General features: G+C 45.4%; 2 protein-coding genes across 6 annotated transcripts; one reads left to right on the top strand and one right to left on the bottom strand.

Moving 5' to 3' along the window:
• The first annotated feature begins 2,377 nt into the window (after positions 1-2,377).
• On the top strand, positions 2,378-11,089 carry LOC119268445 (mitogen-activated protein kinase 10-like). Its single transcript, XM_037550082.1, has 10 exons — positions 2,378-2,794; positions 3,853-4,261; positions 4,876-5,003; positions 5,103-5,162; positions 7,990-8,139; positions 8,225-8,380; positions 8,493-8,704; positions 8,821-8,919; positions 9,990-10,156; positions 10,239-11,089. Exons 1-10 carry the CDS (start codon positions 2,771-2,773, stop codon positions 10,673-10,675), a joined length of 1,842 nt encoding a protein of 613 aa, XP_037405979.1. The 5' UTR covers positions 2,378-2,770; the 3' UTR covers positions 10,676-11,089.
• Positions 11,090-11,679: 590 nt separating this feature from the next.
• LOC119268444 (probable phosphatase PSR2) lies at positions 11,680-17,101 on the bottom strand. Of its 5 annotated transcripts, none has more exons than XM_037550077.1 (8): positions 16,945-17,101; positions 16,012-16,227; positions 14,998-15,128; positions 14,738-14,827; positions 14,033-14,135; positions 13,279-13,812; positions 12,527-12,864; positions 11,680-12,102 (listed from the first exon to the last, which is right to left on the bottom strand). In XM_037550077.1, exons 2-8 carry the CDS (start codon positions 16,157-16,159, stop codon positions 11,935-11,937), a joined length of 1,512 nt encoding a protein of 503 aa, XP_037405974.1. In that variant the 5' UTR covers positions 16,160-16,227; positions 16,945-17,101; the 3' UTR covers positions 11,680-11,934. The 5 variants fall into 5 exon arrangements, with proteins under 5 accessions (XP_037405974.1, XP_037405976.1, XP_037405977.1 ...); XM_037550079.1 differs by having other exon boundaries at positions 16,012-16,128; positions 16,945-17,100; XM_037550080.1 differs by having other exon boundaries at positions 16,012-16,120; positions 16,945-17,100.
• Between the last annotated feature and the right edge of the window lie 6,209 nt (positions 17,102-23,310).

Genomic DNA, 23,310 nt, shown 5'->3' with positions numbered 1-23,310 from the left:
GTCCCTCCCGGGCACTGCTAAGGCAAACCTCCCTCCCCATGTCCATGCTCCCAATGAAAACTCATGCATGTGGTGACGAACGTCATGATGGTGGCGAGTGTCGTCGTTACGCTCAGGGGGAGGGGGGGGGCTCACTGGGGGAGTGTATAATCTCCGAATGGCAGTGCGATACACTCGTCGGGCTAGCATGGACTGTGACACCATGCATCTCGGGCTCCATCTTTTTGGCAGCCTTGTTTGTTCCTCTCATATACATGTGGCCCTATGGTCTGGGCTCTTGGTACCCTCTGCTCGCTGGCAAGATTGGTGGTCCTTGATACGAACTGAGAGGGCGGAAGGCCCTTTCCACGGCAGTTCATTGGGAAGGTGGTGATGGAGTGTGGCGGTTTCTTCTAGGAGCCACAGTTTATTTGCGTTCGGTTCCCTCGGCTGCACCTTATTTTGCATTCATGCTGCTCATGTGCTCTTGCTTGGCGGCAAGCTAGCGGCGCCCTCTGGTGCATTTTTTGTGTATTGGTGTTGTTGCTTTTCGTGTTTTGTCTAATTATTATTTGACCAGTTAAGAGAGTTTCCTCAAAAACTTGTAATGTTTGATCATGCAATTTTATCTATAAAATGGTGTGTGAGCCTACTTCGAAAGATAAAGCGGGCCAAAGCCGGAGTTTAACTTATTCACACAACCAAACACATATGTAATATATTCCCTAGCATTTAACGCCCCCTTTGCTTCTAGAGCTAGTCTAACATCTAGCGGTCCTCTCTTCCTTTTGATTGTAGTCTGGTAGCTGATGCTGAATATGAAAGCTCCCGGTGGTGCTTACAAATAAGCCACATCAGAATTAACTTAATCAATCTCAAGGAAACGCTCATATTTTGAAATGGCAGTAGCAAACTATTCTTTCCCTGAACTAAGTCGTACAGTGGAACATTTTATTTATTTATAGAAAAGCATCACCATTGAGGATGCAACTTAAAGGGCACACTAATTAGTTGAAACTTCAATTCCAAAACAAATGCCCGCCACCTAATCCTCAGGCACCAGAAAATTATTAAGCTCCACTAACCTGTGGCTTAAGTGCTAATGTCACGGTCAGATACGTGCATTGCTAGGTTTAGTCTAGCCATACCCAAGATACGCATATCACAGGAACAAGGGCAACACGTTGGTTGGCGTTCCTGAAAAGGGGAAGAAAAAAAAGGAGGGCAACACATTGGTTGTCCACCACGTTGTTTAGCCGGATGGAGGCCAACGGGGCCTCGAAAGTGAGGCGCAAGCTAAGAACCAAAATCAAAAGGGAGAAAGAAAGGCGTGGTACTAGAAGAAAGGAAGCAACCGTAGATTTTGTAAGGTTTATAATTATATCACACCATTTTATAATCATTTGCTAAACTATGCGTACAAATATTATTTGCAAAGTTGCTCACCGGCGACTATGGAAGTGATGTATGTATCGTACTCCCTTCGTTCGTTTTTATAAGGTAATTTAAACAACTGGTTTTGAACTGTTTAGAGCACTGTCTGAACAGACTTAAACATCTTACATAAGTAAATAGAGGGAGTAATTTTCTTAGTGTTTGGTGAAACATGACAATAATCTAGTGTCACTTTCAACTTTGTGTTTCAAAGATACCGTCTCTAAATTAGAATGAATTTTACTTATTTTGATTGAATTATCGGTGTGTATGCAGCCCTTTCATGTGAGTTCTAGCAAAGAGGGGTGCGTCGAGTCCGTTTCTCCTTCCCCGATCCTAGAAAACCGTTCGCATGTTACTTTCCCAGTGAGACCACAACCTATGAATTGGAGGAGAGTAATTAACCGCTAAGTATCGATGGCGAGCTCCATGGTTATCCACGAGAGAAATGTTTAATGCCCTTTTCTTCTAAATAGGAGGGATTATATATATAGTAGTACGCAATAAATGCCATGATATCGCATCCTAAAACATAGCAAACGGATAATAACACTGGCTCATCGGAGTGAGAATACAAACTAGTTCAAAAAATAGATTTTTGGAACCATAACAAATGGCCAAGGACCCGAGCATAAACTACCACTGATTATGAGAAGATACCAAAAGGGATTTGACATTTGGAAAGCCACCTCCATTTTCTCGTCGTCACCGACGGCCCACCGGTAAATCCACCGTATGCAAGCAGCAGGGCGCATCAGCATTAGATAAAAATGGGTCAGACGAGGCGAAGGAAGGAGGAGCAAACCTGAAGCGAGAAATGAAATGGGTTCCAACCAACCCCAGGCCACGCGACCCACGACAGGCGGCCAACCGGGGAGGGGCAATCTCGTCCGCCCGCGCACGGAAATCAAAGCAGGATTCCTCTCATTTCATTTCATGGCAACAAAAACAAGCCAGACACACTGCCTGCCTCCTCTCCTCTCCTCTCCTCTCCACCCGTCCTCCTCCTCTCTCTCTCTTATTCCCCTCCCGGAGCGCGAGCGCAGACCAGGAGAGGAGGAACAGGAGAGAGAGAGAGAGGGAGCCCTAGCCCTGCCCCGGCGCCCCGTCGCTAGGGTTAGGGTCTCCCCCCCAGTTTCCCGCCCTCCCTTCGTCGCCTCGTCCCGTCTCACGATCCGCCCGCCGGCGCCCTGCGGCGTGTGCGCTTTTCGGCCTCGCCGGCCCGGCCCGGCGCCAGCAAATGCCGTGTGTCTGACCGTGGTGATTCGGAGGTGGGCTTGGTGTTGTTGTTGTCGTTGCCGCCCGTACGGCACAGGGGAACCGAGGAGATTCCGGGCGAGATCCGGTGAGCGGCGAGATGCAGCAGGATCAGCGCAAGAAGGTGGGCTCCTTCCCAGAGATCCATAGCATTTTTGCGTGCGTGAATTCCGCTCCAGTCGAGCTGGTTGATGCAGCTCAGCTGCTCCTTTGCCTTGTTTTTTTTTTTATTATTTCGAGGCAATGCTTTGCCTTGTTTGGGGTCTCTGTCCGTTCAAGCCTTCGTTTTCCCTTTCTGTTCGGCACTGTTTCTTGTTTCTGTTCTGGGCATCACTCCCATAGATTTGACGTTCCGCCGCCGTATCACTATTCTCATTTCAGTGCCGTGTCAATCCGGATGTTTGAATTTATTTTTATTCCCACAAGGGTAGGTATTTTTTGGCAGTATTTTCGTTAGCCGTCCACGATCTTTTCCCTCTGTAACCTGAATCTCTAATATGATCATGTCGGTCCTTCTCGCTTTCATCTTCTTGTCCCATGCATTTTCCGCACTCCCGTCGCATCGCATTGAGTTATGCGGCAGTCTTGCTTCTATATTTGGGAAAAAAGGTGTAATTTGGCGCTCCTTTACTATAACAGTTCGCAATTCACATGCAAAAGTTGACCGCGTTCTGTGACCTCGAGAGGCTGCCCGCGCAAACACATTGTGGCCGTTGCTTTTCCTTGTCGGTGGGCAAAGCTGTTGGCTTTTCTTGTGGGGTTCTCTTCTCCCCGATCTGTGCACGAGCACTTGACTCACAAGTGGTGCGTGTCACGATTTCAGTTTCGCAACCAACGCTTCAAGATCTTTCTCCTCAAGAAAATTTCTTTGATCTACCTGCACAACAGTTGAATTTGGCATCTATTCCTTAATACTGGTTGTAGCTTCCCAATGATTAGTTATTTTACATGTCGTCCATTAAAAGTATCTGGAGATATGCCATCATTTTTGCGACCCACCACCTACCGTGCCATTTCTGCTTTTGCTTGACAGCGTGACATCAATTGTTTGTATATACGTATATGATTGCGAGAACTGATGGTCCATTGATCACTCAAGCTTCTTGTCGCCGGGAGCTTCTGACGAGCTCAGTGATAGATTTGTGAAATGTATTTGACATGATATCTGCAATTCTTTTCCAGAGTTCCGCAGAGGCAGAGTTTTTTACGGAGTACGGCGACGCAAGTCGATACAAGATTCAGGAAATCGTTGGAAAGGGCAGCTACGGTGTCGTGAGCTCCGCAATAGATGTCCACACCGGAGAGAAAGTGGCGATAAAAAAGATACATGATATCTTTGAGCACATATCTGATGCTGCACGGATTCTCCGTGAGATCAAGCTTCTGAGGCTCTTAAGACATCCTGACATTGTTGAGATCAAGCATATTATGTTACCTCCATCGAGACGAGACTTCAAAGATATTTATGTCGTTTTTGAGCTCATGGAGTCTGATCTCCACCAGGTTATAAAGGCTAATGATGACTTGACAAAGGAGCATTACCAATTCTTTCTTTACCAATTACTCCGGGCTCTGAAGTACATTCACACTGGTAGGTAACATACCGATTTATCTTTCTCGAAGATCATATGTCGCTGGACCATACAGTAAATTTGCTCTGTGGTGAGCTTGTATCAGGTCACCACCTTCTAGTTAGATATACTAGCTAAATAAACCCGAACGCTTATAGTTGGTGCAGTATGTACGGTATTGTTAGCATATACAAATAATTTGCATATGGCATATATTAGATTAGCTGAAGGTCTTGAGTTCAAAGCAAAAAAAATCTGTACCAACTAGTGCCATACTGGTTGGGTAGGGAAGATAGGTGATAAACATATGGCCATCACCTGAATTCCAAATATGCTCAGAAACAGCAAATTATCTCAATCGTAGGCATTAGGGGGTGAACAACAGGATAGATTTTCTTTCATAGAGTGCGGGTTGTTTCCTCATGATTTAAAGATTTTATTACGCAATTTCCTGATAACTTACATATTTGCTGGTTCAAATGGTATACCTGTGTGGTGGTAGTCTTTTCAACAACCAAAAAGGAGTATCTCCACAGTTCTTTCCATGAACAAAATCTGTATAAATAACATGTCCAGTCGTGCTCCTTTTGCTGCCTGCAACCATTGCTAATCCTATGACCATATGTAACTGCAGCTAATGTTTATCACCGGGACCTAAAGCCAAAGAATATATTGGCAAATTCCAACTGCAAACTGAAGATTTGTGATTTTGGATTGGCACGAGTTGCATTCAACGATACCCCTACAACAATCTTTTGGACGGTATGTTCAAGGAATACCTATATTCTGCCATCCTTACATTTCCGACTTGTTTGATTTGAGCTAATCATCATGATGTCTATTTGTTCAATTGCACTACAGGATTATGTTGCGACAAGATGGTATAGAGCTCCAGAGCTCTGTGGTTCCTTCTTTTCAAAGGTAAGCTTCCCTCCGTTATTAGCATTCTCTTGGTTGAATTTTGGTTAAAGCACTCTGCTGACAGCTTGACATAACGAAAGACTAATGGTGCTGCGTTGACATACCATGCATCTTTCGTTACAATTAATCAACCTATTAATACAAATCGTTGTTCTTCGGTGATTGGTCCATTAGTTTTGTTCCAAGCTTATTTATGCTGTGGCATGAAACCTCATTTCCATACAGATCTTAGGGCATCTCCAACGGCAACCCGCAAATTTCCTCCCGCATCCGTCCGCGGACTGGTAAACATGACGGATTTCATACAAACACGACGGATTTTCATCACATTTCTAACATTTAGAACAAAAGGAAAAAGAGCCGACCCTAAACCTATCCTACGGCGGCGGCGTCCGGCGTCCAAGCCCTTGTCATCCTCCATCCGCGTCTTCATGAGCACCGGCGATAAGAGCGATGAATTTAGTTGCGGTCTCTGACGAGGAAGAGTAGAACACGGGAGACGGAGTGGCCCACATGGGACACAAGGCCCTGCCGCCTCCAGTGCCCTACTGATCCTCGGAGGAGTCTGCGCCTTGTCCGTTGCCGGTGGACGTGAGGTCTACGATGGAAATGGTGATGCCCGCGCTATCGTCGTCCCACCGGGTCGTCGGATAGATCATCGGCGGAGCAGCTGGCGTTGTTCTCCTCCGCGATCACCTGGAGCTGTGCCTCGGCGGCGGCCGCTTCCTGGAGAGCGGCGGCTTGAGCGCGGACGGCATCGTAGATGACACGCTGCTCCGCGACGAAGTTGGGGTTCGTCGCAGCCATGGCCGCCATGGCCTCCTCGCTCGCACGCTCGCCGTAGATCTGGCCCTCCGCCAGCCGGTGCTGCTCCAGAAAGAACATGTTGTACCACTGATAGAGGCAAAGGTGTCCCATCTTTTGATGAGATGGTGAATATCGTTTCGGAGGAGTAGACTTTCACGATCCGACTACGAACGTGCGAGGACGTCGTGCCTTAGCAATCGCTAAATCAACTCCGAGAGGTTATTGACCACGCTGGAGCATGATCAACGTGACCACAAAGGTCTATTTCCTGCAAGCAAACGAAGAACAAGCAAGAAACTAAGATTGCAAATCTGGATATTGCGAATATAAGATGAAAGCTTTATTGATCAAGGTGGGGTTCTGTGACGCCTTGGTCTGGTCGTTGAACACAAACGAAGTACGCGAAGTTGCAGCTATGGCGAATTTTTAATCTAAACAAAACCCAAAGTCTAAACGACGCCCTAAGGGCTGTATATATGGATGAAGAGGGGGGAATTTCGTGGCCCTTGTAGGAGGGGTCCGAAACCAACCCTATCTCTTGTTTCCCCACACATACGGACTCTAAAACAGCCTATACTTATGTGTTTCGAAATTACATGGGCCTGGCCCAATAATAAGGTGACGCAGCACCTATAATAGCCTCTGGACGAAATTTGTGAAGTGGCATCTTGTATATTTCGTCCAAGACTTCATGCACTCATTACGGTGGCTTCAAAGTCCTGAAATCATCACTTGAAACTCCGTTCTTGTTTCCTTGCGCATGCCATCATCTCCATGCTTGTTCTTGCTCCAATGTTCATCCTTCTCCAAGCTAGGCCCTTCATTTGTAAGCAAAACAAATGTATCCAATTTAGGCAGCATCATATTCTCATGAACATTAGAATCATTACCAAGAAACGGAAGTACCTGGTAATTTAACCGGCGTGCACGAGCTCTAGTAATTGGTCCAGTATGTATAGTAGCAGGGGCTGTGGGTGTAACAATGGTATTGATGTCCTCATCAACCACTGTTCCTCCTGCACCTGCTGGAACGCCGACAAAGGCGTCGGTGCAGGCTGTACCTTTGGGTGTGGAGTTAGCCGGGTGTGGCCGCCTTTATATAGCGGATTCCGGTGAGGCAAGGTGTCCGGGTGCGTCAATGCGCGTCGCCGGAGTCTCGGCTGGCGAGCCTGCTTAATGGCGGCATACGGATGGACAGCGGCATTGAACGGGTGTGGTAGATATCCGTCCCGTCCAGTCACGCATCCCCGGCATTGAACAGGTGCGGACATCGGAGACGCATCGCGGGCGGCGCCCTCGGCCAGCACGGCCGCTTCAATGACGGAGGCAGTGAGAGGTCGCGTCCGCCCTGAGCCGTCTTCAATGTTAAGCGGAGCGCTCTACAGCGGCATGAATGCGGGCAGCTGGCGCCGGGCGGGAACGTGCGCGGGCGAGGGAGGAGGGGTTTTGGTGGGCCAAGGCGGTCAGAAGAGGGCGTGGGATCGGTCTGGACTCCCGCAAAGTCCCCCCACGTTTGTCTCCGGTTTGCTGGAGAGAAAATCGCGTCCGGACCGCTCCGCGGACCAATACAGGTTGCGGGAGGTTTGAGGGTTGCCGTTGGAGATGCCCTTATAGGGATATTTTATGGGAGCACAGCACCTTCTATTGAAACAAGCTCTGCTTCTTTGTGAAAAGCTAATTTAATTCATAAACCATCACTTTGACTTTCCCCACCGTCATAATCATATGTTTGTTGTTTCCTTATCACATTGTTGATCATGCATTAAGTGCTCAAACATGAAGTTGCTCCATTTTTATGTAAATTTATGCTACATAGAATTTTGACTTCGTATCGTTCTCGGTAGGAGCTGTTAAAAATCATATGAGTTACATTTGTGTTGAGACTTGTGAAAGCATCTCAGACATTGTTATATTTGATTGTTCTCAATGAACATTATCATGATGCGGTACTGATAAACAAATAACTTGTTACTCATGCATGTTTTTTTCTAACATAAATGCTATGTTAACAAAATTGCAGTATACACCCGCCATTGATGTCTGGAGCATCGGGTGCATCTTTGCTGAGGTCTTGACAGGAAAACCTTTGTTTCCTGGTAAAAATGTTGTACATCAGTTAGATTTGATGACTGATCTTTTGGGCACACCATCTATGGATACAATCTCTCGGGTATAGTTCTTGTTTTATTTGGGAATCCTTCTATAGTCTATTTGGTCGGTTATCCAATTGACATTAATAGGTTCTTCCTTTCCAGGTCCGGAATGAGAAAGCAAGGAGGTATCTGAGCAGCATGAGAAAGAAAGAGCTGATTTCATTTTCGCATAAATTTCCCAATGCAGATCCTTTGGCCTTAGACCTGTTGCAAAGGCTTTTAGCGTTTGATCCAAAGGACCGCCCAACTGCTGAAGAGGTACATTGCTAGTGTTTTTACAGCCCTGCTTATGTTGGTAGCAGTGTCTTGTACTCTCGAGTTATTGAGGTGCATAAAGTGACATTATTTGGAAACTTGTGATTTCTGTCAGGCATTGTCTCATCCGTACTTTAAAGGGCTTGCCAAGGTTGAGAGAGAACCATCCTGCCAACCAATCACAAAAATGGAGTTTGAGTTTGAGCGTAGAAGAGTGACAAAAGAAGACATAAGGGAGCTTATATTTCGTGAGATATTGGAATACCATCCACAATTGCTCAAAGACTACACCAATGGCACTGAAAGGACAACCTTTCTATACCCAAGGTCTGAGCAATAATATCTTTGGAATTAGATGGTGCTTTTGCACATGCTTTCACCTTTTTTTCATTGTATCTTTGCAGTCTACTGACTGGGACACTTCTCTACCTATGTTTATGCAGTGCTGTTGATCAATTTAGGAAGCAGTTTGCTCATCTTGAAGAAAATAGTGAGAATGGCCCTGTAGTTCCAATGGATAGAAAGCACACCTCTCTTCCTAGGTAACCTTTCACGTTCCATGATATTTCTTTCTCTACCTTTATTATATTAGCGGCAGGAGTTCAGAACAGCTAAAAGGCACACATCAGAGCTTAATACATTGGCCAGGGTCACAGTTTGGAACTTAGGCACACCGTCATTTGTCACACTTCACCTTGTCTAGTGATAATGTTGTCTTCATATGGTTTGACAAGAAGGTGAAACGAGCCTATGTTAATATGATACAATGAATACATTGGCCACACTTTAACTCCGATGACAATGTTATCTTAATATGCTTTCACAAGAAGGTGAAATGAGCCAATGTTGACATGACATAATGAATAACATTTTGGATTTCAATGTCTGTAGCTAGAGCTGGGCAAAAATTAAACTGAATTATTGGGTTTTTCAATTGGCAGCTGAAAGTTCGGTTTGTAGAATTGACTAACCGAACTAGTGCAGTCAAATTCAGTTTTAAGTCGCGGTTAACTGAAAATCCAAAGAAAACCACCGTGTAGGGCTTAGGCCAAGTAATAGTCATGGCCCAAGGCCTCCTGTGAGATGCATTTTGGCATCTCGCTGAGACTAGGGCACATGCAGCCACACACATCATGCCTGCATGCCATGAACAGCCGAACCAAACACTGCCATCTCCCTCACGCCGCTAGCGCTAGGACCTAGGACCACACCGCCACGCTCGCATCCCGCCTCTGAGCAAAGGCTGATGGAGGGATCCCTGGCACACCGTGATGCCCCACTGCTGACCGGCCACTGTTGTAAAATCCATATTGCTAAAACAGTGATAAAAATATGGCAAAATATGTTAATAAAGTGAAATCGTAACGACCACTATGTTAATGGAACAGTTCCTAACCAAATAGCGAGCATAAAATTTGGGCCATGTCAGAGTTGGCTTCATGCAACTGAATGTGGATTGTAGAACATTGAAGTCAACTTTCCTATGTACTGTTAGGCTGGTCGGCCAAATTGACATGCCAGGAGATGATACACACTTCAAATTGCCCACTACCTGGCTGGACATTTAGTTCTTGCGAACTGATTCATGAAACATTTGTTAATGTTTTTACAGGTCTACTATTGTTCACTCAGCTCCAATTCATGGAAAGGAACAACCCCGTATTGGCCCATCAAGGGATAAGCCTTCGCCTGACGAGTCTTATAAAAATCATCGAGATTCAGAAAAATATTCTGGCAATGTCCAGAGAACCTCACAGGCTCCACAAAGAGTGCCAACAGGTGCTTTCTAGTCCATGCTTGATATACGTGCTTAGCTGGTACTAGTTTTAATCTAATCATATAATGCTTGTCAATTATACAGCAAGACCAGGAAGGGTTGTTGGTCCAGTTCTGCCTTACGAAAATGGTGGCATGAAGGATACATATGACCCACGAAGAGTGGCAGCAATGAGCTCAGGTTATCCTCCCCAACAGCAAATCCCGCAAATATACGGTTATTATCAGACACCGGCAAAGTCAGCTTGCTCTGAGCCATCGCAGGCCGAAATGTATACGCTGCACCAGCAGGCCTATGCTTGCGCAAACAGTTCAACTGTGCCTGATGTTGCTCTGGACATGAGAGCACCTCCGTTCCATCAATCAGCAGGGCCGAAAAGGGGTTCTTCTGATAGGCTATCAGCGGAATCAAACCTATACTCGAGATCCCTTAATGGCATGGCTCCAACTACAACAGGAGTGGCGGCAAGTGCTCACAGGAAGGTCGGCGTTGTTCCCTACGGTATGTCGCAGATGTATTAGTGGCCAGTCAGGCGCATCCGACATGCCATCCTGGAGTGCGGCTGGTGGCTAACGAAACAGCGAGGAACGAAGTGGCGGATCAAGCTTGGGTGGGGATGCCGCAAGGTTTACAGCGCAGGGCAGCCCATGGTTTGATGCTTATGTGTGCTGTCTGATCTGGAAGCGTGTGAAGCTCTTCGTTCTGTTTCGGGCCATCAGCTTGTTGTATCTGCCTGTGTGCACACTGGATGGGGGTGGGTAGTCAGTCCAGTGGCTTGTAATCTGAGCTATTTAGGCGCCGGTTACTTTTTCTAGGGCGAGGAGACAGAAGGGGAAGGAAGGAATGCTAACCCGTTTTCTGTTGTAGAGATGTTTGTCATCAATGTGCAACTTCAGAAAGATATATATAAACTTATAAAGGACACTTTTGCTGCAGGTGATAATTGCCACCACGTAGTCGAATCAGTGGCTTCTGGTTTTAAACACGGCAAACGCAGATGATCATTTCCTGTTTGCCCTTTGGGGGGAAAACGGCAATTTCATCTTAGCTCGCTGAAACGCAATGTTGCGCAAACCCTGAGTTTTCGTCGCCAAGAGTACAGTCCCTAGTCTTAGCTCGCTGCCCCTTTGCTAGGAAGCATTTTGATGGTGGTGAAGAGATCGCTTCACAAGGGCATGGAGATTGGTTTTCTATCTACTCCCTCCATTCCTACTGTGACTCTGAAAAATGCCACTGGAAATGGCATTTTTCAAAGTTTGCAAATTGCAGTGGCGTTTCTCGGAATCGTCAGAATTCAAGTGACATTTATCAAATTAACCTATGAAAGAAAGAAATAATAACAGTGAGGCAGTCTTATCCCACTTCTAGCCGCACACATACTCCAAAGCATGTGTGTCAGGCGCTATTCCAGAAATAAAATGGAAATTTACGATTGTTCTACAACCAGGATAGGGATTTAGGGAGAATTTTGTGTAGGTGAAAGCTTCAGGCATAGTCAGCTACTCTGTGCTGCTTGAGAGGTCCCTTTGAGCAAAAACTGGATTCAGATCACTTTATTCAATACTATAATTTATGTACACAGACCTGCCACACAGAAAACCCGAGCAATACTACGTATACAAGCCATGGCGACATGCAGTTTATGCTTGCTATCTGTAACAGCCAACATAACATAAATGGGTGAATGCTGATCCTATACCTAATTTCCCAAGACGGAGTTCGCTGACACTGTGGCAGGCTCAGGCTCAGGCTCAGTGCATGATAATGATGCATCTTAAGTCTAATCCTGCTGGACTTTGCCATGAAAAGTCTTTGAGATTAGTGGCCTTACGTCCTCGGCATCAACAAGGGTCTCGAGGAACGGGAGTAACTCAACCAGTTCCTGGTCCGCGGGGTCGTCAAACCAGCTCTTTATCGGGATGCCATTATCGACTTGCAACTGGAAAACCTGAAACAAGAGAGGTTTCAGCTATAATGCATCCATAAGAGTGTTCAGGAGTTGTGAAGCCCTCATGAAGAGAGCGATTCTAGCTGTTAAAAGTTTTGATTTGATTCAAAAGGAAGCAACTAAGATACCTGCAGGTCACATGCCTAGATAATATAGCTACTAGACTGAAAACTACAAACAGAAAGTAGAAACACTGAGAACTGGGCACTAGCTCATGGCTGGAGTTCAAGGTGCTGAACCCGCCCACCTGCATTCGAGTCCGCTATGCGGACTTCGCTGCGGTGCTATCCGCGCTAATTCACGGAAAGGTCGCACTTCTATACAGTGGGCAGTTAAGGAGGGATCCTTCCCCCTTTAGCCAACGTTTTCAAAGGAGAAACATTTCTGCCTGTCGAGATAAAACATATTTTGGAAGGAATGTTACCTGTGGCGTATTGTCAATTATAGCAACTTTTGCCAAGTGGACTCCTAGAATTGTCAGGTCTTTTGTATAGCTGCCATCAGAGAATATACACGACTCACGATAAATTCGTTGCGAGATCAATTTCCCATCAGGGTCAAGCCTATCTATTATCTGCTCAGCATAGATTCTCTGACTTGCTGTGAAAATGACAAGCTCAAACATCTGAGCTACCTTCTCAAGGAACATCTTCAGGTAGGGCCTTTGTGTCACATGAACTGTATGGTCTTTCATATTGAAGAAAACTTGAATGCTGAAATCAGATATGTCACAGTGATCCAATGTTGAATGGACAAGAGTCTCTGCATATGAAAAATGGTTAAACCATCTTAAAAAAAATAGCAATCGTAGTAAGAATGCTGACATCACAACTGAATTTTGCAATGCTGAAGATAATGCGCTAATGCATGACCTAAAATAAAAAACTGAAAATTTATGACACCACAAAGAAAAAGAAAACCATTCACAGTGAACTGGATGATCAAAGATTTCAAAGGAAACAGAAATTTGGATCCATTTTATCCAACATATTGATGGGGCTTGCGGGGATTGCTTTAAACAATCCTAATCATAGGAGAGCATAATCAAATCCCCATGGTTTAATTACAGCCGATGTAGTCTGAATATCTATGAACTTTGCTTCCTAAGTCACAGTTACTAGAAGAAAGAAAACTTCAGAAGTATAATTGAATGACGTGAACACATCGCCTGCTTACCATCCAAATCAAGTACAAGAGTGACATGCTTCGTTCTCACTGGTGATTTTCGTAGACGATTGGATGAGTCAACATCCATTAAATCAGGCAGACCTCTAGAATGAAGCTTTTCATTTGAAGGTAGACCTCTAGGAATTGAATCGACATACTCAATTCCTATCACATCCTGAGAGGCAGAAGTACTTTCGATTTCTGAATCTGGTGGTTTCATTTGAAGGTACAAGGATGTGTCATCTGGGTCCATTCTACTGTGGTCGACCAGAGCCTTATTGGCTGCATTATTTGGTTCCTCTGTCTCATTGAGAGACAGGAGTGCCACAGGCCGCTCTACCAAGTCAGCAATATTCATATAATCATGAGAGGAAGTACTGACATCACTTGTAAAACCCATTATACTATCAAATTGTACATCAGAAAAACTTTCTGAGAAGTAGAAGTCCAGAACATCCCAAACTTGTAGTTCGCTTGAAGTATTGTAGCCTTCATCATTGCCACTAAGAATCAGCTGAAGGAACTCGGTGCTTTCCTCCATTGCTGCAATGACAGAACAAGGAGAATATCAGCACATTCAGATACCACATAGTGAGATAAAGAACAGGATAACATGATAAAGGGAAGCAGCTAAATACGTATATACTTGAACATATAGTCCAATACAACACTGGAAAGGCTGAAATATGAAACCTAAAATTAAAATACTACAGTAAGTCAGCAGCTTAAAACATTGGAAGAGTTGAAAGTCAGGCCATATTACCTGTAGCATTGTAGTTCACATCTTTCAACTGAATATCACTGTACATTGGATTAGGTGTTAGGATGGTTTCAAGGCCAGATGATGACGGAACTGATACTGGAACCTACAAATATTAAAGTAGTAGTTGAATAATCCATACTGCAGAGTTCATAACTTGACATAAGTAGCAGTATCTCTAGGCAGATGAAATCGATAAATAAAGCAAAGATGGAATCGTTTTGTTAGATTTTTACAAAGGTAGCTGATAATCATTGTCTAAGTACAGTAACTTAAACTGAGATAGCTCATAGTGTCTAAGCGGATTGCAGAAAACAACCACAGCTAAGGAGAATGGGTTTATTTCCAGTCCCAGTCACTGAACTGTTATGGTTTCATCACTTCATCCCATGTTACAGGTTTATAGTTCCTTAATTTATAATTCCAAACATATAATTGGATTTGAAAATTTTAAGCCACCGCATTCTTGATTTCCCAATGTAACATAAGCAGAACATGTATTGATTTTTTTATCAGCTCAACAGTATTTAGTATTTAATTTCTGACAAGTGTATTTAGTGATGACTATTAAGCAAAGAAATAGGACATTTTGCTTATTAACATGAAGATAAAAAGAACGACGAAGATTCATCTAATTCCAAAGTAAAGCTAACACGTAAATTCCAAATATAGTTCTTGAGTGAAGTAGCTACAAGATGTAAAACCAACCGTTGTGGTAATTTGCTGATAATCCTTACAACTGGCAGGGGTCCTAGATCGACATACTTTTTCAACAGGACCACAATGCCAGATATGAGCCTACGCAATATCAAAAAGATATGAACCTAAGCAGTTGCTTCTGAGAAATAGGGGAAATCAACCAAATGATGATAAGTTATGATGTGTGATTGTCTTATCAGAGACCAGAAACAGAAGTATGTTTTTTAATCAGGAACTAAAATTATTAAACGAACTAGAAGGTTAATCACCATAGATCGAGGACCACATGACAAGAATGACACTGGCAGTAAACCGGTAGCTGATGTGTCAGATTCACCATGCAACAAGCTGACTTCAGCCATTCCAATGTCTCCTGCTGATACTGCGGCAATAGAGTGGACTGCAAACAAATAATAAATTAAATTGTAACACTTCGGCAGTAGAGCGGACTGCAAACAAATAATAATTAAATTGCAACTCATAAACTCACTGCTGTCTTTGAGAGAACATACATCCATATGCTACAAATTAATGGTAGTAATAACGTCATATGCATATCCCAAAGTTGAATTATAGAGCAATGAAATATCTGGCCGTTCTAAAACAGAAGGTAAATTTGACAACTTGATGCTGGGGAGAGACTGGCGTATATATGAACATTCTGATCTTTGAGCTCAGCACACAACATAAGCAACAACCTCTTATCGCTTGCAGTATTTCGTTTCTGCAGAAGGTTTGTTACATAGACTTGGAACTTAGCAGTAGTGTTTATTGTTTAGCAGCCAGAGTATAAAGAGGTTAATGCTAGATACACTCATGCAGTATAAAAGTACAACAAGGAACAAAAACTACCATCCGATTTCTTATTATCTAATATACCTATATTACATTAATCCAGATATCCAGACTCATGTTCAGTCACCTGCAATTTAACATATTTACTATTTTTAAAGCAATGTAGTATAACAGTAAAGTGGTATAACACATTCCTGAGGATTATATATTATTCAAGGAAGTTTATGTTCCTTAGACATTTGTGCAATGTAATTCATAACATGAAGAATTATTGTGTAAAAATCACCACACTGGCAGTTTTCGTACTAGAACCGATGACTCTGCATTCAAGGGAGTGTATGTTTTGAAAGAGTCGCTACTTCTCTAATGCAGCCACAGTGCAGGTGTATTCCAAGCAGAAAATCCAGAATTCAGTGAGAGAGAGAGAAAGAAAAAGATCAAAACGAGTCTAACCAAGTAGACCGGAATTAAAACTATGCAGACTTTACCATTTTGATGGCCTACTAGCGTTGACCCCAGCGCTGCTTCGTGGAATGCAATCTCTTGAGATTGCGAGTCTTCCAGTATTTCAGTAGTCTTGTGGAATGTATGAAACTCCTGCGTCCCTAAACAGTCGGTGCTTAACATTTTATTCATCCTTAATGCAGTGATATGCAAAAAGCATGTTGAAAGTACTGCAGGTCCAGTAGGTAGGAAAAGGCCAACTGTTGAGACATTTGATATCACTCAATACATTAGTGGAGAAAAGTATTGGCAGTAAAAAAAATCTAAAGACTAGTGTAGTGGAAAAAAGAATACAGTACTTTAGTAGTTCTCGAGAAATTAAGAGCGTCCATTTTTTTTAACAAATTCTTATGATGAATCTTTTATCATCGAAGCTGCGCCTATATGGTTCTCTAGCTGAAGACTATTTAGAAAATATACTGTAGTAGTCATATGGCAAGTGAATTCAACAATGAAGCAGCCTCCGATAAACTAATATCTCCAAAGATTTAATCCCACCTCGCAAACAAACAAACACCAACTTCATTTCTAGATATTTGAGATGCACACTTTCCCGGTACAAAGCTCCCGCCATGATCCATGTTATTTTGACAGAAAAATCGGAGCAGGAGACATGTAATCACACCGAAGCTTGAACTCACAAAATCATCTTTTGGGCCAGAATTCACAAATCACACCATACGCCCAACAGCCAACAGCAAGCTGAACCAAACTAATACTAGTACCAAAATACTAGAGATGCCTCAAGTTTGACCCCGACCCCAACCCCCCTCCCCAACCCAGACAGCTCAATTAGTAAGCGAAATCCGCAGCAATCACACGGAAAATAAAAGTCAGAGAAGGAACGAATACTATACTATTGGAAAAAAGAGAGAGAAATTAAAGCTTGGAGCTCGACGAGCAGGGGAGATACGTACCCAGTCACCAAGCTCTCGCTGGCGCAGCCTTCTTCAGCACAGCCCTCCTCCGCTGGTGGCCTCGCTCACACGGAGAAGGGAAGCAAGCAAGCGCGCAAGAGAGAAGAGGGGGAGAGGGAGAGCAACACAGGTAGGGGACAGCTCGATCGCTCGCTAATCCCGCACCACATAATCTATACGACCGATCCGCGTTCGGCAGGCCAAACCACCGGTCTCTTCCACCACTCTGGCTGCCATGTGGGGCATGGTTCGCCGGCCCCACCGAAAGGCGACCCAGAGAGGATGGTTTCGGGTTTGTCTCGCGATTTCGGGGTGAGTTGCGGCGCCCTTTCCTCTCAACGATCGTTCCTCCGTTAGCATGTGTTGGCCGTACTCCCTGACAGGTGAGCCTGGCCACGTTGGGGCCCATGTGTCATGCATACATGTGCGAGTACATGGTGGTGGCGGGCGCGGGACTCTGGGCCCATGGGTACACGTGGACGGCAAGGATCGGTAGCTCATCATGCCTAGCGGAGTCCACCCGTTTAATTTTATAACGATTAGTCCTGCTTTACCGAACCACCAAGTCCGTGTCGTACCCGCTGCCCCTTTCCGTCACTGACAGCCGCGGGTCAGTGCGCAGCACGCAGGCAGCGCCCCAGTGGTAAGCGAGGTCGATTTGGTGCATGTAGGTTTTGGGCGTCACAGAGTTGGTGGGGTTTCGCGCGTGGACGGCGCTTGATCCTTTGCTCCTCCTTCCTGGCTGCGCCCACTGCAGAAACGACGCGTGGCCCGGCAAACGTACTCGTACCCCACGCTCGTGCGGCCGCCGCCGTGTCTGCGCGGATCAGGCTGTGAGCAAATGGGAGCGGCGCACGTGAGGACCCGACTTGCTCACGTGAAATGTTTTTTTTTTGCAGCTTTGCTTATGTTGGTACCGGAATTGTCTCTCCATGGCTCTTCCGTCGTGATTGTGAAATGAAGACTTGCTAAGAAACTTTATGTATGCTTTGTGGACTGGACCTAGAGGATACATTTCATGTTTTCTGCGGATGCCATAGACTCCGGCCGTGAAGGACATCACCAACACCAGGCCGGACTGACTCCTGCACCTCCTCGGCCGGTGCAACGTGGACGAACGCCTCCCGGTGCTCATGACGATGTGGCACACATGGCACGTCCGTCACGAGATCACCCATTCGAACCCAACGCCAAATGACAAATTCATCTTGGAGATTTCTGTCAAGCTACATCAACACTCTTCTTGTCATCCGTCAAACCTCGAAGCGGATCCTATACATCGCCACTCAGGTCCCGCATCATTGGACCAACCCCCAGATGGTCCGCTCAATGTGGACGGCGCATTCCTTGAAGCTGATGGCACGGGGGTTGCGGGTATGATCAGACGAAACAACGTCGGTGAGAGGGTCTATGCTTCATGCAGATTTCTTACAGACAGACAGACTATCTTGTCATGCAACCGGACTGTCCGGTGGAGCACTGGTGGACTATATGGTCCTTTGATCTGACCGTCCGGCCCCTCCTTGGCTGACAACATTTCTTCTCTAGTCGGGCCGTACTGCCCGGTCCTTTGAACCAGACTGTCTGGTGGCTCTGGCTCGGTTGTTGTTTTTCCTCTGTTCTGTCTGCACTATTTTTAGTCAACGCTATTGAAAGAATCGATATGGTTGACTAGGGGGGGGGGGGGTTGAATAGGCAACTACCAATTGTTAGATTTTCTTAACAAATTAGGTTTAGCAACAAATAGGTTGTTTAGATAGATACAACATGTTAATAGCTTACACAAAGTAAAGGTAAGAGATAACCACAAGTGGAGCCGGTGAAGACAAGAATGTGTTATCGAAATTTCTTCCCTTTAGGGGGAAGTGCGTCTTTGTTGGAGCTGTGTGAAGGCACAATGCTCCACAAGAAGCTACTAGGGAAACCGTATTCTCCTCATGCCCTCGCACAATGCAAGATGACATGATTCCACTAGTGGTGCCCTTGAAGGCGGCGACCAAATCTTTACAAACAAGGCTGGGACAATCTCCACAACTTAATTGGAGGCTCCCAACATCACCACGAAGATTCACCACAATGGATTGTGGCTTCGAGGTGACCTATTCCATCTAGGGTGCCCAAATACCCAAGAGTAACAAGATCCGCAAGGGATTAGTGACAGGAATCAAATTGCTCTTAGTAGAACTGTAGATCGGGGCCCTCTCAAGCAAACCCTAGAAAATCAACAAGATTTGCTTGCTAGGGAGAGAGATCGGGCGAAAATGAGCTTTAGGGCAACAATGGAGCTTGGAAGAAAAGATGTAAGTCAACTTGGGGAAGAAGACCTCCTTTTATAGTGAGGGAGCAAATCGAGCCGTAATCTGCCCATACACACACTCAAGCGGTACTACCGCTTAAAGCGGTGGTACCGACCGGTGTGTGCAAGTGGGCAAGCCACCGACACGGTAGTTTTGCCGGAGTGGTACTACCGGTCCTACGAGTGGTATACTGCTACGTACTGCACAACACGATGGTACCCGCGGTAGTAGAGAAGGGTAGGGCAGTAGTGTTGGGGAACGTAGCATGTAATTTCAAAACAATTCCTACGATCATGCAAGATCTATCTAGGAGATGCATAGCAACGAGAGGGGAAGAGTGTGTCCACGTACCCTCGTAGACCGAAAGCGGAAGCGTTAGGTTAATGCGGTTGATGTAGTCGAACGTCTTCACGATCCAACCGATCAAGTACCGAACGTACGACACCTTCGAGTTCAGCACACGTTCAGCTAGATGATGTCCCTCGAACTCTTGATCCAGCAGAGGGTCGAGGGAGAGTTTTGTCAGCATGACGGCGTGGTGATGGTGATGATGAGGTGATTTGTTGGAAATATGCCCTAGAGGCAATAATAAATTAGTTATTATTATATTTCATTGTTCATGATAATCGTTTATTATCCATGCTAGAATTGTATTGATAGGAAAGTCAGATACATGTGTGGATACATAGACAACACCATGTCCCTAGTAAGCCTCTAGTTGACTAGCTCGTTGATCAATAGATGGTTACGGTTTCCTGACCATGGACATTGGATGTCGTTGATAACGGGATCACATCATTAGGAGAATGATGTGATGGACAAGACCCAATCCTAAGCCTAGCACAAAGATCGTGTAGTTCGTTTGCTAAAGCTTTTCTAATGTCAAGTATCATTTCCTTAGACCATGAGATTGTGCAACTCCCGGATACCGTAGGAGTGCTTTGGGTGTGCCAAACGTCACAACGTAACTTGGTGGCTATAAAGGTACACTACAGGTATCTCTGAAAGTGTTTGTTGGGTTGGCACGAATCGAGACTGGGATTTGTCACTCCGTGTAAACGGAGAGGTATCTTTGGGCCCACTCGGTAGGACATCATCATAATGTGCACAATGTGCTCAAGGAGTTGATCACGGGATGATGTGTTACGAAACGAGTAAAGAGACTTGCCGGTAACGAGATTGAACAAGGTATCGGGATACCGACGATCGAATCTCGGGCAAGTACAATACCGCTGGACAAAGGGAATTGAATACGGGATTGATTAAGTCCTTGACATCGTGGTTCATCCGATGAGATCATCATGGAACATGTGGGAGCCAACATGGGTATCCAGATCCCGCTATTGGTTATTGACCGGAGAGTTGTCTTGGCCATGTCTGCATGACTCCCGAACCCGTAGGGTCTACACACTTAAGGTTCGATGACGCTAGGGTTATAGGGAAAGTATGTATGCGGTTACCGAATGTTGTTCGGAGTCCCAGATGAGATCCCGGACGTCACGAGGAGTTCCGGAATGGTCTGGAGGTAAAGATTGATATATAGGAAGTATGGTTTTGGCCACCGGAATTGTTCCGGGCATCACCGGTAGTGTACCGGGACCACCGGAGGGGTCCGGGGGTCCACCAGGTGGGGCCACCAGCCCCGGAGGCTTACATGGGCCAATAGTGAGAAGGTACCAGCCCCTAGGTGGGCTGGGGTGCCTCCCACCAAGGCCCAAGGCGTCCTCAAGGGGAGAGGGGCAAACCCTAGGCGCAGATGGGCCCTAAGGCCCACCCTAGGTGCGCCCCCTCTCTCTCCCCCTTGGCCGCCTCCCAGATGGGATCTGGGGGCTGCCGCCACCCCTAGGGAGGGAACCCTAGGTGGGGGCGCAGCCCCTCCCCTCCCCTATATATACTTGAGCAAAGGGGCAGCCCAACACACGATTCAATCTCCCTGTTGGCGCAGCCCTACCCCTCTTCCTCCTCGTCTCTCGTAGTGCTTGGCGAAGCCCTGCTGGAGTCCCGCGCTCCTCCACCACCACCACACCGTCGTGCTGCTGCTGGATGGAGTCTTCCCCAGCCTCTCCTTCTCCCCTTGCTGGATCAAGGCGTAGGAGACGTCACCGGGCTGTACGTGTGTTGAACGCGGAGGTGCCGTCCGTTCGGCACTAGGATCATCGGTGATTTGGATCACGACGAGTACGACTCCATCAACCCCGTTCACTTGAACGCTTACGCTTAGCGATCTACAAGGGTATGTAGATGCACTCTCCTTCCCCTCATTTCTAGATTACTCCATAGATTGATCTTGGTGATGCGTAGAAAATTTTGAATTTCTGCTATGTTCCCCAACAGTGGTATCAGAGCCAGGTTTATGCATAGTTTCTATGCACGAGTAGAACACAAAGCAGTTGTGGGCATCGATTTTGTCAATTTACTTGTTGTTACTAGTCTTATCTTGATTCGGCGGCATCGTGGGATGAAGCAGCCCGGACCGACCTTACACGTACTCTTACGTGAGACTGGTTCCACCGACTGACATGCACTAGTTGCATAAGGTGGCTAGCGGGTGTCTGTCTCTCCCACTTTAGTCGGATCAGATTCGATGAAAAGGGTCCTTATGAAGGGTAAATAGAAATTGACATATCATGTTGTAGTTTTGGCATAGGTAAGAAATGTTCTTGCTAGAAACCTATAGCAGCCACGTAAAAACTTGCAACAACAATTAGAGGACGTCTAACTTGTTTTTGCAGCATATGCCTTGTGATGTGATATGGCCAAAAGGATGTGATGAATGATATATGTGATGTATGAGATTGATCATGTTCTTGTAATAGGAATAACGACTTGCATGTCGATGAGTATGACAACCGGCAGGAGCCATAGGAGTTGTCTTAATTTATGACCTGCGTGTCAACATAAACGTCATGTAATTACTTTACTTTATTGCTAAAGCGTTAGCCATAGTAGTAGAAGTAATAGATGACGAGACAACTTCAGAAGACACGATGATGGAGATCATGATGATGGAGATCATGGTGTCATGCCGGTGACAATGATGATCATGGAGCCCCGAAGATGGAGATCAAAAGGAGCAAAATGACATTGGCCATATCATGTCACTATTTGATTGCATGTGATGTTTATCATGTTTTACATCTTATTTGCTTAGAACGATGGTAGCTTAAATAAGATGATCCCTCACTAAAATTTCAAGAAAAAGTGTTCCCCCTAACTGTGCACCGTTGCGAAGGTTCGTCGTTTCGAAGCACCACGTGATGATCGGGTGTGATAGATTCTAACGTTCGAATACAACGGGTGTAAGCTAGATTTACACACGCAATACACTTAGGTTGACTTGACGAGCCTAGCATGTACAGACATGGCCTCGGAACACGGAAGACCGAAAGGTCGAACATGAGTCATATAGAAGATATGATCAACATGAGATGTTCACCGTTAATGACTAGTCCGTCTCACGTGATGATCGGACACGGCCTAGTCGATTCGGATCATGTTTCACTTAGATGACTAGAGGGATGTCTATCTGAGTGGGATTTCATTAAATAATTTGATTAGATGAACTTAATTATCATGAACATAGTCTAAATTGTCTTTGCAAATATGTTGTAGATAAATAGCTCACGTTGTAGCTCCCTGTTTCAATACGTTCCTAGAGAAAGACCAAGTTGAAAGATATTGTAAGCAATGATGCAGACTGGGTCCGTAGTCCGAGGAGTGTCCTCACTGCCGCACAGAAGGCTTACGTCTTTGATGCACCGCTCGATGTGCAAACCCCTACAACGTCGTCTATGGATGTTGTGAACACCTGACAGACACATCCTGATGACTACTTGATAGTTTAGTGCACCATACTTTACGGCTTAGAATCGGGATTCCAATGACGTTTTGAATGCCAAAGAACATATGAGATGTTCCAAGAGCTGAAACTGGGATTTCAAGCTCATGCCCGTGTTGAGAGGTGTGAGACCTTTGACAAGTTCTTTTGCCAACAAGATGGAGGAGAATAGCTCAGCTAGTGAGCATGTGCTCAGAATGTCTGGGTGCTACAATCACTTAAATCAAGTAG

This window comes from Triticum dicoccoides, chromosome 3A, assembly GCF_002162155.2.
Source record: "Triticum dicoccoides isolate Atlit2015 ecotype Zavitan chromosome 3A, WEW_v2.0, whole genome shotgun sequence".
Classification (NCBI taxonomy): domain Eukaryota; kingdom Viridiplantae; phylum Streptophyta; class Magnoliopsida; order Poales; family Poaceae; genus Triticum; species Triticum dicoccoides.
Note: the sequence above shows the minus strand (reverse complement) of the source record. Positions and strands in the feature narration are given on the sequence as shown.